The sequence below is a fragment of the Elephantulus edwardii genome, unplaced genomic scaffold (assembly GCF_000299155.1).
Source record: "Elephantulus edwardii isolate Elephantulus edwardi_28Jun2011 unplaced genomic scaffold, EleEdw1.0 scaffold00046, whole genome shotgun sequence".
Classification (NCBI taxonomy): Eukaryota; Metazoa; Chordata; class Mammalia; order Macroscelidea; family Macroscelididae; genus Elephantulus; species Elephantulus edwardii.
Genome location: NW_006399796.1, coordinates 15,752,777 through 15,768,728, shown reverse-complemented (window position 1 = coordinate 15,768,728; position 15,952 = coordinate 15,752,777). Strand labels below are relative to the sequence as shown.

The 15,952-nt window shown below is 37.1% G+C and overlaps 1 protein-coding gene across 1 annotated transcript in view; it reads right to left on the bottom strand.

Moving 5' to 3' along the window:
• Positions 1 to 15,952, bottom strand: part of MEGF10 (multiple EGF-like-domains 10) — a 207,210-nt gene that overhangs the window by 148,016 nt on the left and 43,242 nt on the right. Inside the window, exon 4 of the mRNA XM_006886031.1 lies at positions 4,257 to 4,349. Coding sequence (XP_006886093.1) covers positions 4,257 to 4,349 — 93 coding nt within the window. The remainder of the gene's footprint in view (positions 1 to 4,256; positions 4,350 to 15,952) is intronic.

Sequence of the window (15,952 nt, the reverse complement as noted above, 5' to 3'; positions counted from 1 at the left end):
AGCCTGGACTTCTGGTAGTTCTCTGCTGATGTACTGTTCCAGTCGTTTTTGGATAATCTTCAGTAGAATCTTGCTTGCATGTGAAATCAATGCTATTGTTCTGTAGTTTCCACACTCAGTTGGGTCACCCTTCTTTGGAATGGGAACAAATATAGATCTCTTCCAGTCAGTTGGCCAAGTAGACACCCTTAAATATTTTTCTTTGCCAGCTGATATGTTAAGAGGTTTCAGTAGAAGGTACTGAAGAGACATCGCAGGAGGAAGTTTTCCATTTGTCTTGTGTTGTGCTTGCTCAGCAGTGTCTGCCACCCTCCTCCAGGGTTTTGTGCCTGGATGACTCTGAGATATTTCATCATGAGCAGTCTCCTAAGTGTCCAATAATTCACATTTCTATCAAGTTAGAGAGGGAAGACTTCCCTAAAAATCTGTTAGAACAGTATCACAGTCAATTCTGCTTGTCAGTTAGCCAGGTTTGTACCCTCTCCAACAAAGCCTGGATCTTGGGACTTCCTCTTTACTTGTTTTATCTCAGTATTAGGGATAGTGGCTACTTCTTATATATGTTATCATTGTATCCATCAGAGTTCTCTTCACTCTTACTAGTCAATTTATCACTCCCCCAGCCTCTTGTTACAGTTCATAATTATTCATGTCTATCTTTCAAATTACTATATGTCCCAGTAGCAATGAACACACTTAGCACCCAGATTGGTTTCTAAATAACATTCTTCAATAAAAGCATCTAGGCATCTTTGGAGAAATGACTGATTTTAGCATTACAGTAGAAAAGAATACAAAGAAATATAGTTGTAGTATCAGAAAGTAAGGATGTATCCAAAACACAAAAGGATGTGGGCATGTCAAAAGCACACCATAGATAACCTAAAACAGCTCCCAAGTGCCAAAGTGATTGGAGCAACAAAATAAATGTGATACTTTCTTATAACCCAAAATTCCAAATAAATACATATGAGCTCATACTAAGTAAAACTGTTGAATAAATGGGGAGAAGATTGCTCCTTGTGGGAAAGGGCCAAAGAGATAGAGCTTAATTCCTTTCCTTCATCCCTGAGAGTGGGTTAGATTTAGTGACTTCTTCCAAAGACAAGAGTAAAGAAAAGGAAATCTACTTACTGTATATGGAGAACCCTAGAAAACATTCCTTTAACCAAATTGTTAACTCTATCAATGATTCTGTGTGGATATCATGATATCCCACTGATACCCTGTGAAGAGAAGGGCCCTTCATATACAGGATAGTTTAACACAGAAGAAGCTGTAACGTTTGTCTAACAAATAATGAGGAAAATGCCAAACAAACATGGGCACAATACAGGACCTCAACAGAACTCCTTATGACTTTCAAGGTTGGGGAAAATCTAAGACTTAATGAGAAACTATCAAAGGTATCACTGGCGAGCATGACAATGAACCGCAGTGTGGATCTACGGACTGGATTTTGACACAAAGAACATTAACAGAAAAACTAATGAAATTCAAATAAAAATCTGTTTTTTATATAAGAATAGTGTACCAATGTCAGTTTCTTATTAACCAATGTGCTATAGTAATTCATAATTGTGAAAATGGGAGAAACTGAGGGGCATGTAGAACTTTCTATACTATTTTGCTAATCCTCTATAAATTGAAAATTGTTTCTAAATCAAAAGTTTACTCCAAAAATGGCTGTAGTTTCCATTTCCTAATTGGACATTGATTTATATAAGGGTCTACTCTAATTATCAAAATAATAATTTTATAAATCATATCTACCTATAATAAAAACTAGAGGAGAAGGGATATATAGAGGTTTTAAAATCAGGGCATTTTAACCCTGATCTTTAGTATACTGCTAGAGCACAGATTTTTAAAATTTAATAATTGGCTAGTAGTAAACTGTTCAAACTCATTTTAATTTAATTTTTTAGATTTTTAACTTTAACTTTAAACTATTTCATAAATTATTTAATAGTTGTCTGGTTAGTAGGAGGAGGAAGAGGATGCTCTGGTGGTCTAGTGACAAGAAGTTGCATGAAGCTGAATTGAAATCCTGAATGGCCATGGTTCGAGGCCACCAGCTGCTCCATGGGAGAAGGATGGGCAATTTCCTCCCATGTAATTAACTGCCTTTGAAAACCCACCAGAGTCAGCTTTGTGTTGGTTCTGACTCTATGGTACACAAAAACCATAAGAAGTAGGAAACAAACCATCAAAAAATCCATTTTCTAACAAGTAACATTAGGGTAACTGACATAGACGAACTTCACATAACAAGACAGATTCCTCTATTGTCATGGTTTATAAAAAGTGCCAGGAACTTTTTTTTCAAAACATACTTTAAACATTTCAAATACCCATTCAGGTTTATTTATGGTTTTGGTTATTATAAAAGCAAATAATGAGTTAGAGGAAATACATTAAAAGTTACTTTAATATCCTTTTTCAGAATTAAAAGGGCAATTTTTTCCACCTCAGAATTCTGGATACTTTGTTCAAAAGTCCGTAAACTTCAAAATAACTTATTTTCTAGAAGGCCTAAATCAGTATTAGAGAGTCTGAAATCCAGGCTTTGTTTTTTTATACAAGCACTTCAATCTGATTCCTTAACTTACTAAACTTAAGGTAGGGTACAGTGCTTTTGAGAAAAGAATGAATACAACTAGAATTATTCCACAACATTCTTGCCTTCGAATTAGCAACAAACCTCGTTATTCAGATGAAGAATACACCCACTTTTCCTTTCCCAATGACTAATGATAATGTTATTTTTCTTTGAAATGTCTAGGCACAACTGAATCTAAAGCTGGAAAAGTTAATGAAAGCAACATCTCATTTGAGGTCAGTCTGCCAGGAACAAAATGGACATAAGCCAAATCCCACATCCCAAACATTTTGCCTCAATGGCATGTGAACAAAATGCCCACTCTCCTCTTGATTTCCAACAAAAGGAAAACAAAACTCTGCAAGACAGTTACCCTTTGGAACTGAAAAACCTGTCATTGGCAGAAAAACACACATAATACACACACACACACACACACACACACACACACACACACACACGATGAAAGGTACAATAACAAAGAGTCTTTGACAGGGAGTGTTCTTTGCACAGACAGTATCAAGGACTTCCCTGGGAAATACAGGTTCAGGAACTGAGATACCACATGTCTGAAACAAGTATTCCTAACAACATACAGCACAAACTTCCCAATTTCAAATGTAAGCACGCAGATATTCTTAAAATCTACTAATCTAGCCTAAGGTCAGACAAGTTCCAGAAAATTACTTGGTTGCAATAAGGACAAATTTACGGAGTCACGAGAATTTGCTAACTTTTACAGGGTCTTTTCTTTTTTTCATGTAAAGTTTGGTGAACTAAAAATTCCTCTGACAAAAGTTAAGTGAGAACAAAAAACTAAAAAGAAACCAGAAGTATACACAATTACATGCTCAGTAATGAACAAAGCCAGAAGACTTAAGTTTTAAATGTGAAAATTAGAAAAGCACCTGAATTGCTTGACTTTTTATCATATAATCCTCATACCAAGGAATTCCGTATACATTTCAAAATATTCTCATTTTTGGATTATAATTTCAACATAGTGGAGACAAATTGTATTATGATTTTATTTAATAAGAATAAAAGTGTTCACCAGTTTCCATTTACCACAAATACAACTATCCAATTTAGTACTATCTCAACTATGTCAATTAGTACTCCTTATTTGAATTTTCATTCAGAAATAATTAGCTATAACAAGCATTGAAACATTTTGAACAATATTACTAAATAGCATATTATAATTGAATTCAGTGATAAGTAGTTACACTAAGCATAGATAGTTTCACTTCGGAGTTAAAAGGAGGTATATTTAGTCCCTGAGGGAATAAGCTTTATCAACAGGTAAAATTGGAAGTTGGAATACATGTACTACATTCATGTACCACAGTTGCCTAAAGAAAGCAAAGGATCTCTGATTTGGACCTTACTCTGGAAAATGTATTCATAGCCACAGAAGGCTCAAATTCTTAAGATTTCCCTCATTCTATTTCTTTAGATTCAATTGACAACAGTTCCTCATGTAATACCTATACACATGCAAATGGAACTGGGCTAATGAGCTAGATTTGGAATCCACCCTATGTTGTATGTAGGGATGAAGAGGAAGTCTCTTGGCTCAGGGCAGTCTCCAGACAAGGGCTCCCATACAGCAAAAACATCCCAAGACAGACAACAGCAGGTGGGAACTTACCACTGGAGCAGTTGGTCCCTCCCCAGCCAGGCTCACACTGACAGGTGTTTGGAGCAATGCAGCGACCATGGACGCATTTATCAGCGCAGTGGGCTGTCAGAGAGAAAATCAATCAAATCAAAAAAGTTGGCATGAGAAAAAAAAACTCTCAACAACACAGCTGTTCCACATCCCCATCTCAAGTATCATTTAAAAACAACATGCATGCTTGATAATGTTCTTCAATCCATTCTGCAGCCCTCTTACAGGCCACCAAATGACCAAACAATTCCCCTTCTTATTTTGATATCACCACATAAATTCCTTCATTTCCACTGCTTAATTCTATGTCATGCTGAATTAAGAAAGAAATTTCAAGGAAAATTACCTAATCCACTTTAAAGATTGTCAATGACTACCAAATATAGCCTTTTTGTACATTTGGGGAGGAGCATATGTGGAACCAGTGATGTACATGAGACAAGAAAAAAGAACTCCAGAGTGGCAAAGTAGACCAAGAGGCAAAATTTACACAATTTATTCACCAGAAACTATTGTCAAATTTCTTCATGAAAATGGCAATGGCACGGCAGAAATAAATGCCTCTTCTTCTTTCTTCTTCTTAAGGAGAAATAAGGAAAGGTCATCTAGGTCCTTGGGAATTTTAAAACCTCAATTCCTCTTTCACTAGCTAATAACATCGTTGTGATTCAGTCTTTGGAGGTAAGGAGGCATCATTATAAGCATGACAGGGTGGATAGTCCGATAAATGCCAAAAGCAAAATTTAGCTTGTTGACACAAAGGAACACACACAAAAAACATGTTATGGAGTCCATTAGTGCCCCCACCTTGGCTAACTAGTCTTTAAAATAGTTTGGCTACAGAAATGATTGGGAGAATGACTGGGAAGACTTCTGGCTCCAGGTATTATAAAGTTTTGCTTAATGGTGTGGGGAAATATCTGTGCTTGATAAATTTAAAGAAGAACAACAAAATCTAATGCTGTGGAGTTGATGCCAACAGAGAGGAAATGGCATCGCTCTCCTGCAAAGAGGCTGGTAGCTTCAAGCTGTGGACCTTTGAGTTAGCAGCCCAACACTTAGCACAGCACACTTATAGGGCTCCTGGGCTTTATAGGTAAATTTTACCAATCAATGTCTTACTAAGAAAGAAAACAGGTGTTTATAGATTGAATTGTGTCTCTCAAAAATATATTGTATGTCCTAATCTGTATGTATGCTTATGGTTATAATCTCATTAGGAATGTGCTATTTTCATTAGGCTAATAAGAAAAAATCAGTGTATAGTAAGTCTTGAGTCAACATCTTTAAGGCATAAAAGAGATAAAACAACCAAGGAAGAAAGCAGAGATGAGGGAAGGGAGATGTCAAGTCACATAAAGATGGCCTAGGAGTTTAAAAACAAAACAAAACACCGAAATTCTCAAACACATTGTGATTGATATTGATCCTCTCACAGGTTCCAATGGGAGGAGGTTTTATAAGGGGAGGAGACTGCTCATCTTTCATCATGAAGAACTGCTGGTGGATTCACACCACCAGAGAGGGCAGAGCCTTCTGGTTAGCAGTGCCACACTCTTCAGATTACATCAGCAGAGCGCACAGGACTAAAAGCTCAAAAAGACTAAGTCCTTTTTTCCAGATTTGACAGAAAGACGCACAGGACTAAAAGCTCAAAAAGACTAAGTCCTTTTTTCCAGATTTGACAGAAAGAATGTTTACATGTAAAACTGGCACTTTGGATTCAGAGTTCTAGTGCTTGCTGCAAAAGTTCAAGGACTGTAGTTTCTATATGGATTGAAGTTCAACATCAAAAAGACAAAGATTCTTCTCACCATTAAGACAAAGATTCTCACCAATGGCCAACTGGCAACAAAATGATGGATGGAGAAGAGATTGAGGTTAACTGCTACAGCTTGCTCGGCTCCACAATCTACATGCTTGGTACCAGCAGTCAGGAAATCAAAAGATGAATTGCATTAGGAAAATCTGTTGTCAAATACCTCTTCAGAGCACAGAGAAGCAGCAATGTAGCCTAGAGACTAAGGTGCTCCTGCTCCAAGCCATGGTTTTCACAATTACTTACTATGCATCAGAGTTGAACAATGACTAAGGATGACAGAAGAATCAATGCCTTTGAGGTGTGGTACTGGAGAAGAGTCTTGAACATACCACAGACTGCCAAGAAAACAAAAAGGTCTATCTTGGAGAGGGTGAAACTAAATTTCTCCCTGGAGACTAGGATTGTGAAGCTCCGTCTCACATACTTTCAGCATGTGGCCAGGAGAAACAGATCCTTGGAGAAGGACATCATGCTTTAAAAGGTGGAGGAACAGCACAGGAGATGAAGACCCCAGATGAGATGGATTGATATAGTAATGAGGGCAATGGGTGTGGGTGGATCAGAATCAGAGAGACTGGCTCAGGACAGGACAGGCTTCAGAGCTGTTGTGCATAGGTTCACTATGAGTCACAGGCAACTTGATGACGCACAACAACAAACAGTGGTAGGATAAGTTTCTTTAGGTTAAAACCATCTATCTGTGGTATTTCTGTTACAATACTAAGCAATTAATATACAAAATTACTGTGCACACTATAAAATAAGCAAAATAAATCCTATCTCCAATTTCAACAACTATTAACATTTTTATGACTGTAGAAACTTTCAAGGCTTTTTTTACCTTATGTTTCCCCCAATAAAAATAGAAACATCATAATTTTCAATATTTTTTCTATGTCTTTAGATATTCTAATGTGATTTAGACACATTACATAATGTGAATGCATCATAATTTATTTAACTAATCCTCTTTTGGGGAAATGTAGGTTGTTTCAAAGAACTCTATCAGAATGAGCAGCTTATAAAGCTGCTATAAGCAAATTATTCATGTATACTCATATTTTCCTTACATATAGACATAGCAGTTAGGAAATCAAGACAAATTGCACTGGGAAAATTCACTGTCAGGTATCTCTCCAGAGTACTGAGAAGCAACAATGAATCCAGGCCAAGGTCTTCATAATTACTTACCATGCACCAGAGACCTGGACAATGACTAATGGTGACAGAAGAATAATTGACGCCTTTGCTATTGTGGTGCTGGAGAAGAGTCTTGAACACACTATGAACCACCAAGTAAACAAATAGGTTTGTCTTGGAGAGGGCTAGGATTTTGAAGCTCTGTCTCACAAACTTTGGACATATGGCCAAGAGGGTGTGGTCCTTGAAGAAGGACAACATGCTTGGAAGGATGAAGGGAGAGCACAAGAGAAGAAGACCCCAGAGGAGATGAATTGATAGAGTAACTAACTAGGACAATCGGGGTAGATGTGTTAGAGTCAGTGAGACTGGCTCAGGACAGGGCAAGCGTCACAGCTGTTGTACATAGGGTTGTTATTAGACACAGGTGACTTGGTGACAGATAACAACAACAATAGTCACAGAAGCATATACTGAGCCAAAATGAAAATTACTCTAAGACCTTTCTGACTGGCAGGATTCAGATAGGCAGAAATGTAAGGAAAAGGCATTTATTTTTTTTTTTAAAGAGAAAGCAAAAGCACAAAGTTAAAAGAGAGACAAAAGAAAAAGCTGTAATATTTGGATGTAGTGTTTTGAATGGTAAACTGGGGCCTCAGAAAGCAAGCTAAGGTGTTCGGAATTTATTTTGTGAATCAGATGGGGATATTCTAATGAAAGCTATATATTTGTTATTAGAAACTATTTGGTAGAGGATATCACAAAACAGCAAAGTGCCCATAAATTTAAAAAAAAAATAAAATACAGGATAACTTCCTATTACCCATCTGATTATTTAGTATCCAATTAGGGAAATAATACCAGGCCAGAGAAGCATGACTCTGGCTCAAGCAATTTCTGATACTAGTGACCTATCTTAGTAATCTAGTGCTCCTATATAAGAAATACCACAAGCAGATGCCTTTAAGAAATAGAAATTCATTCTCCCCAGTTTAGAAGGCTAAAAGTCTGAATCCAGCATACCGCGTTTGGGGGAAAACTTTCTATCCTTTCTCTCTCTCTCTTTTTCTCAGTCTGTGTATGTATGTATGTATGTATGTATGTATGTATATATGTATGTATGTCTTTATGTATGTATGTGTGTCAGAGGAAAAGAAGATCCTTGTATTCTCTTAACATTTGTGGTTTTTATATTGCTTGCAGAACTTGGCATGCTTTTTTACATCAGTCTCTTCATATGTCTAGAAGGTTCTCAGAACAGGGACCTGCACCCAAGAACAAGCTTTTCTCTCAGCTCTCTAACAACAACAGTTTAAGCATTTTAATATATCAAAAAAATTAACTCAAGACAGAATCTAACACTACAGATTGTATCTTATTTCTTTAAATGGCTCCAACCATGCCTCCTTATCTCCACTGTTGTTATTGTGGTTGCTAGGCACTGCTGAGTACAACTCTTAGTGGTCCTATGAGCAACAGTTCTGAACCCTGTCTTAACTTGTACCATCTTCACCATCTCTATATGCTCAATCTCATTGCTGCAGCCACTGACTGAGGATCTTCTCTCTTTTCCTGACCCTCCACCTTTCCAAGCATGATGCCTTCTCCAAAGAATAGCCTCTTCTAGTAACATGCCTAAAGGATGTGATGTGAAACTTTGTCATCTTTGCCTCCAAAGGGCATTCTGGCTGCACTTTCTCTAAGACATACATGTTTATTCCTTTGGCAATACTCTTCTCCAACACCACAGCTCAAAGGCATCAATTCTTCTGTTATCTTTATTCATTGCCTAATAGTGGCATCCACTTCCTAAATAACATGCCTCCGGAAACCCTATGAACTTTGATAAATGTCGATAGTTGTAGAGGGGCTTCAATCCTTTTGTTCATAGGGTTTCTATGAGTCGTGCTCAACTCAAAGGCAATCAACAACAATCTTGGATGCTTAGCAAAACTAATAGAAAAGAGTATGGCCTGGATCAAGTGCACCTCATTCCTCAAACTGATGTCATTGATCCTAAATAATTTGAAGAAGTCTCTAACTGATGTTTTTTTCCAATGTAATATATCTCCTGATCTCTTAACTGCTGATACCAAGGGTGTAAACTGTGAATCCAAGTAAGATGAAGTTGTTAACAATTTCGATCTTTTCTCTATCTATCATGATGTTGTCTGTTGACCCAGTCATAAGAACTTTATTTTCTTGATGATGAGATTTAATCCATATTAAAGACTGTAGGTTTGGTTTGTGTGTGTGTGTGTGTGTGTGTGTGTGTGTGTGTGTTTTAATCTTCTGCAGCAAGTTCTTCAAGACCTCCTCACTTTCAGCAAGCAAGGCGTATCATCTAGGAAGCATAGCTTGTTGATGAGTCTTCCTCTGATTCTGATGTCACATTGCTCTTTATAGACTACAGCTTCTCAAATAATTTGCTCATCATACATATTGAACAGATATGGAGGAAAGGATAGAACCCTGATCCACACTTTCCCTAGTTTTAAACTATGCAGTGTTCTCTTGCTCTATTTGCCCAACAGCCTCTTGGTCTAGGTATAGTTTTCATTTCAGCACACTTAAGTGTGCTGGGATTCCCATTCTTCTCAATATTAGCCATAATTTGTTATGATTCACACAGTCAAATGTCTTTGCCTAGTCAATAAAGCACAAATAGACATTCTTCTGGTATTCTTTGCTTTCAGCTAGGATCTATCTGACATCATCAATGATATCCCAGGTGCCATGACCTCGTCTAAATCCAGCTTGAACACCTGCTGGTTCTCTAACTATTCTAGCCATGTTTGAATGATCTTCTGCAGTATTTCACGTGCATGTGATATTAATGATAATGTTCAATAATTTCTGCATTCTCTTAGATGATGTTTCTTGGGAGTGGGAACAAATATGAATCTCTTCCAGTCAATCAGTCAGGCATCTGTCCTCTAAATTTCCTGGCATAATACTGGTGAGCCCACCCAGGGTTGCATTGTTAATGCAACATGACTGAAACATGTCAGTTGGTATTCAATTGATTCCAGAGGCCTAAAGTTTTGCCAAAGCCTTCAGTGCAGCTTTCCCTTTTTCTTTCATTATCACTGGCTCTTGATCATATGGTACTTCCTGAAATATTTCAGCATCAACCAATTCTTTGTGGAAAGGAATCTGTGTATTCCCTTCATCTTATTCTGATGCTTCTTGGATCATTCAATATTTTGCCAATAGAATCTCTCAGTATCACAACTCAAGGCTTGAATCCGTTGTTATTAAGTTAGTTCCATTCAAAGAGAAAATGGAACATTGACAGATCCTGCACCTCCTCCCAATCACTGCTCCACTTAAGCCCACTGTGGTAGCCACTGTGTCAATCCATTTAATTGAAAAGTCCTTTATTTTGCTGACCATATACTTTATCAAGCATGTCCATAGTGTGAGAAACAAAGTAAGTCTCATGATTCTTGCTTTAAAGGAGCATTCTACCTACATTTCTTCCTGTCTTCCAGGGAAGCTGGACTGGATGAAAGAAGACTGGGTTTTTATATCCACCCGAGAACCTGGCATTAGGGGACAAGTGTGTTCTATGGACTAGTCTCAATTTTCTATTCTACCTTTCTTCTCTTTCTTCCACAAACTTCTTTATACTTACAGTATCATGGTGGCTGCAGATTAAAAATTGGTTTTAGTTATAGTTTTGCTGACTCTTCTTCATCCCAAATGATTTCCACTGTACCCACTTGTCATGATTAGATTGTATCCTTCAAGAATGTATTGAGTTAATTATTACCTAACTTGGGAGGGACTGGAGTACATTATGCTGAGTGAATTAACTCAGTCTGACAAGGAGAAATATCGTATAAAACCATTATTATAGAATACGTATAAGGATCTAAGAGGGGAGGGGGGAAGCAGAGGGATGAGGATGTGTGGGGCTTGGGGGCAGAGGATTAAACATGGGGTTTTAGAATTTGATGGGCTGGGTGGTGAGGAAAATTGGAAGACTCTTGTCTGAAAAATGATGTATTACAATTTTGTAAATAAACTAATACAATAATTAAAAAATTTTAAAAAGAATGTACTGAAACATTAACCTCTGAACCTGTTAATATAAATATGTTTACATATAAAGTCTTTCTTTTGTTATAGTAATGAAGTCATACCAAAGTATGGTAGATCTTAAATTTAATAACTTCTGAATTATAAAAAGAGCAGAAAGATGCACACTGTGGGAAGACAGGCAGCAAACAACTCATGGGGGCTTATGCACAAAGGATCCTCCCTTAATGTCGATGCTCTGACTTGAATTGTAATGCCTAAAGTGAGATAATAAAATTTATGTTCTTCAATGTCACTCACTTGTGGTGTCTTTTAGTTGTGGTGAATCACTGAGACACCATCTGAAACTCTTTGCAAGAAAAGTAAGATTGAACAAGCAACTAGGGCCTTTCCTTCAATATTAAGGTAATTTTCATGAAAATGCGTTAGTATGTCTATGAGAAGTCAAACTTGCTTTGTAGCAGGACAAGATACAGAATTCCAAATACTTGAATCCCAGTTTATTACTTATTTTCTCTTATTTTGATAATTCTAAAAAAAGATCAAAAATTTATGTATGTACAATAAAAAAGATATGATTTAAAATGCTGAAGAATTACACAATCATTCATATATTTGATGCCTGAGAGTTCAAATTTGTGTCTTATAAAACAAATCCCAATAACTCTCCCATGCCAGTCCTTTATACTAGAGGAAAATAAATTCTGTGACAAAACTTTTAACATCTGTACAATTTATATAAAAATCTGGAGGTGACATTTGGCAAAGTATGAAGACAATTTAGTAGTTTATAACAGAAAACAAATAAGCCTGTAAGCTAATGAGGAATTCGAAGGGAAAATTTGCTTTTCTAATTATTTTTCCCCAAAACAAAAAACTAAAGCCACCTGTAAGCATTGACGGTTAAAGTAAAGTAGTTTTCTAAATTATAGGAAATATAATTTTGGTGGATTTTAAAGGGAGGTTGCCCTCAAATTCTCATATTGTAGAATAGTATTAGACTCCTTCATATCAGTGCAATGTCTGTGCTTTTCTCTCCAGTCTCTGTGTACACTCAGCCGCAGTCTTCACCACCAAGAAGCTCCAATATGGGCAAGAACAAAAAGAGAACAGTGGAAAGATGGAGTAAACACTCTGTGTTTTCTGATGGCCTAACTTGTCAAATTCCCAGAACACTAACTATGCATATGATAAACACAGACCCTAGAGGATGAGTGGTAAGAACTTACACTGCAATCCCAAAGGTACAAGGTTTGAATCCACCAGATGCTGTTCAGAAGAAGGATGGGCAATCTTCTTCCATGAGCAATTTACTGCCTCTGAAAACCCACTGGAGGATCAGCTATGGATCAGTTCCAACTCAACACCACGCAACAACAACAGAGAGTGAAGATCAGCTTTGCTAGATCCCTGTCCTAGTATCTGTTCTCTCATTCAGCTTTGGATACCACCTACTGTGAGGCAGAGCTTTCAGTGAACAGCAAATTGTATACGGCAAACCAAAGTAGGTTAAAGACACGAATTGGTCATGCAGAAAAATTCCAAAGTGAACTAGAAGAGAAATAAAGTACAAAAATGGACTGCAGCAAATATTCTATAGTTTGGATTTTAAGAACAGGTACAAAAATCACCATAAATGTGGCCCTTTTGTCAAAGGGAAGATAGTAATTTTATTTCCTAATAACTTTTTTCACGTTTTTAATAGGATAATTAAAACAAGGAAAATACAAATACTACCCAGCGTGATTTTTTCTCCATTCCTTCTTCAAGAAAATCAGTAATTATTATGTATTGAGTTCTTATCAGCAACCTGTTAGAAATTAGCTATCAGCTGATCTCTGGATTCATACTTCGTGCACTGTTACAGACACAAGCTGACTGTGAGCTGAGAGATGTTAATGAGAAGAACATGCCACTTCTTTGAAGTGAAAGTCGTGGACAGTCTGTCTGCCTGATGAACAGGTGAGGACTGACATGATGACCCCAGAATCATCTGTAATTAGGGTCCTGTTTCAACCTCAGTTCCTAAATCCATTTAAATCCCTTTACAGTACCATGAACTCCATTCCTTTCATTTGTGAACACTTGACTTTAATACTGACAGCCACTAACTATACTCAATGGTTTTCTGTTATGTCACATGCATCTTCCGTTAGATATATGCTTAGAGTTTGGCAAAATCAGACCCTCTAGTCAAATATATCTCTAATTACACTATAGGTAGTACCAACTCATGACAGGGGTCTGTTCCAACAACTCTGTTTTCCTTTTATTCTAATATGAGTAGAATGACTAATTTTTAGTTTTCATTTCAAAACATACCAGCATTTAAGAGTGAATAATGAAACTGAAAATCTGCAAATGAACACCTGAGAATGATAGTAACAGCATTTTAAATGCCACACATGCAGGTAATATCCCTATAGATGTTGTTTGGTACCATCAAGTTGATTTTGACTCATAGAAAATACATGTGAGGCATGTATACTGTGCCACACTTGTAATCAAGCAAGTCTTTCAATCAACCCATGTTTCCTCAGAAATTCCTTTTATGTCATTGTGTTTGTGATTAACATGTATGTTTGCATACATGACAAATTTTGTTGTCTCATTTCTTCTGGGACAAGCATTTAGGCATTTCAAGCTAAAGATGACTTTACTGAACATTATTTCAATCTGCATACAAGGAAATGGAAACTAGAAATACAGAATGATTTTTTCTTTTTAAATACAGATAGCTTGTGTTAAAGGCAAAATTGGGATTACACTCCAGTCATTGACTTCCATTCTGGTGTTCTTTTCACAACTTCAGTTGTGGACCTAGGTATATAATGGATTTAAAATGTGACTGGAAGACAGGAGGTGAAAAGGATGGCAGAAGGTATGCTGGGTAAGACACTAGGGCACGTGTAGGAGTCTAAGTGTAGCATGTGTAGCTGTATAATAGCTAGGAGTACGATTTCAGATTGAAAGGAAATGCTGAGGAGACAAAAACCAAAGGGTTAGCTTCCAAAATAAACTTCATCTCCTCCACATTTTGTTTGAGGCCAATTATATGCAACTCTTTATAAAATGTTATTGCTACTAAAAGGGTTACTACAGACAGGAATACTTTTGTTTTCTTTCCAAACACCACACTGCATCCTACCTAATTGTGTTGGTTGTAAAATAAAAAGAAGAAATTCTGTCTTTCCTGGAATGATATAGCACCCGACTAAGCACTGCTATGGATACAAAGAACAGGGTAAGAACAGCTATGTGCAGTAGAAGTCAATGTTGTTGTTAGGTGCCGTCACGTACAACTAGTAGTGACCCTGTGAACAACAGATATGAAGCTTGTGTTGTCCTGTGTCAGTCTTTATCATTTCTGACACAATTGAGCCCATGGCTGCACTCACTGTGTCAATCCAAGCCTTTCCAAACATGATGTCTCTTTCCAAGGACTGGCGCCTTTTAACATGTCCAAAGTATAGGAGACAATGTTGCACTGTCCTTACTTCTAAAAGAGCACCCTACAAGACAAACAGATTTGTCCTTCTGGAAGCCCATAGGACACTCAAAACTCTTCTCCAACTCCAACACCATAATTCAAAGGTATGTGCTTTTGATAAATAGAACAAAAGTTTTGCCGTTTTAATAATTTTAAAGTAGAGAATTCATTACATTTACAATGGTGTGTAATCATCACCACTATGTATTTCCAAATTTTTGCAGCACCTAGAACAAATTTGGTGGAGTTCACTATTGAGGTGATGGAACTGTTTTAAGCTTGATTATGATGTTACTTGGAAAAGGCTGTGAATACACTCAAAACAGTGAGTTGTACATTGTTGTTGTGTTGTTGAGTACTGTCAAGTTAGAACTGACCCATGGCTGACCCTTGAGCTGGTTGGTTTTCAGAGGCAATTAACTCCACTGGATGAGACTGCCCATCCTTCTCCCACAGAGCAGCTTGTGGACTCAAGCTGCATGCTTTCAGGATAGCAGCACAGTTTCTTGACACTAGGCCTCAGAGAGTACATTATAAGTAGTTTTGTGCATTGTGTGTAATTTATATATTAGCATATAACTCAGCAAATTCCACTCCTAAGTGTCTATCTACCTAAGAGATAGGAAAGCATATGTCCATGCAAAGACTTGTTGTACAGAAATCTTTAAAGTAGTTTTACTTAAAATAGCCTCAAACTGCAAATATCCCAAACTACCACAAACAGGCACAAGAATAAACAAATCATAATTTTCAGGAGGAAAGTTGTCAGTCCTTGGGGGGGAAAAGATATCATTGTGAGTGAGGTGTAAGGTCAGAAAAAGAGAGGAAGACTTTACAACAAGATAGACTTACACAGGGTTCAAGGATATCAGAGATGCAGGATGGCTGAGGATAAGGAAAGTTTCAACTCTATTGATTGTAAATCATAGTCAACTTGATGGCACTTAACAACAACAACTCAGTAACAAAAACAAATGAATGAATGATACTTGCAACAACACTGATGAATCTGAAGATAAAATTTTGAGAGAAATAAGCTGTTGTTGTTGTTGTTGTTGTTGTTATGTGCCGTCGAGTCGCCTGCGACTCATAGCGACCCTATCTATGTACAACAGACCTAAACTCCGCTCTGTCCTGTGACAATCGCATTGTCTCTGACACTCCCATCCCAATTATCCC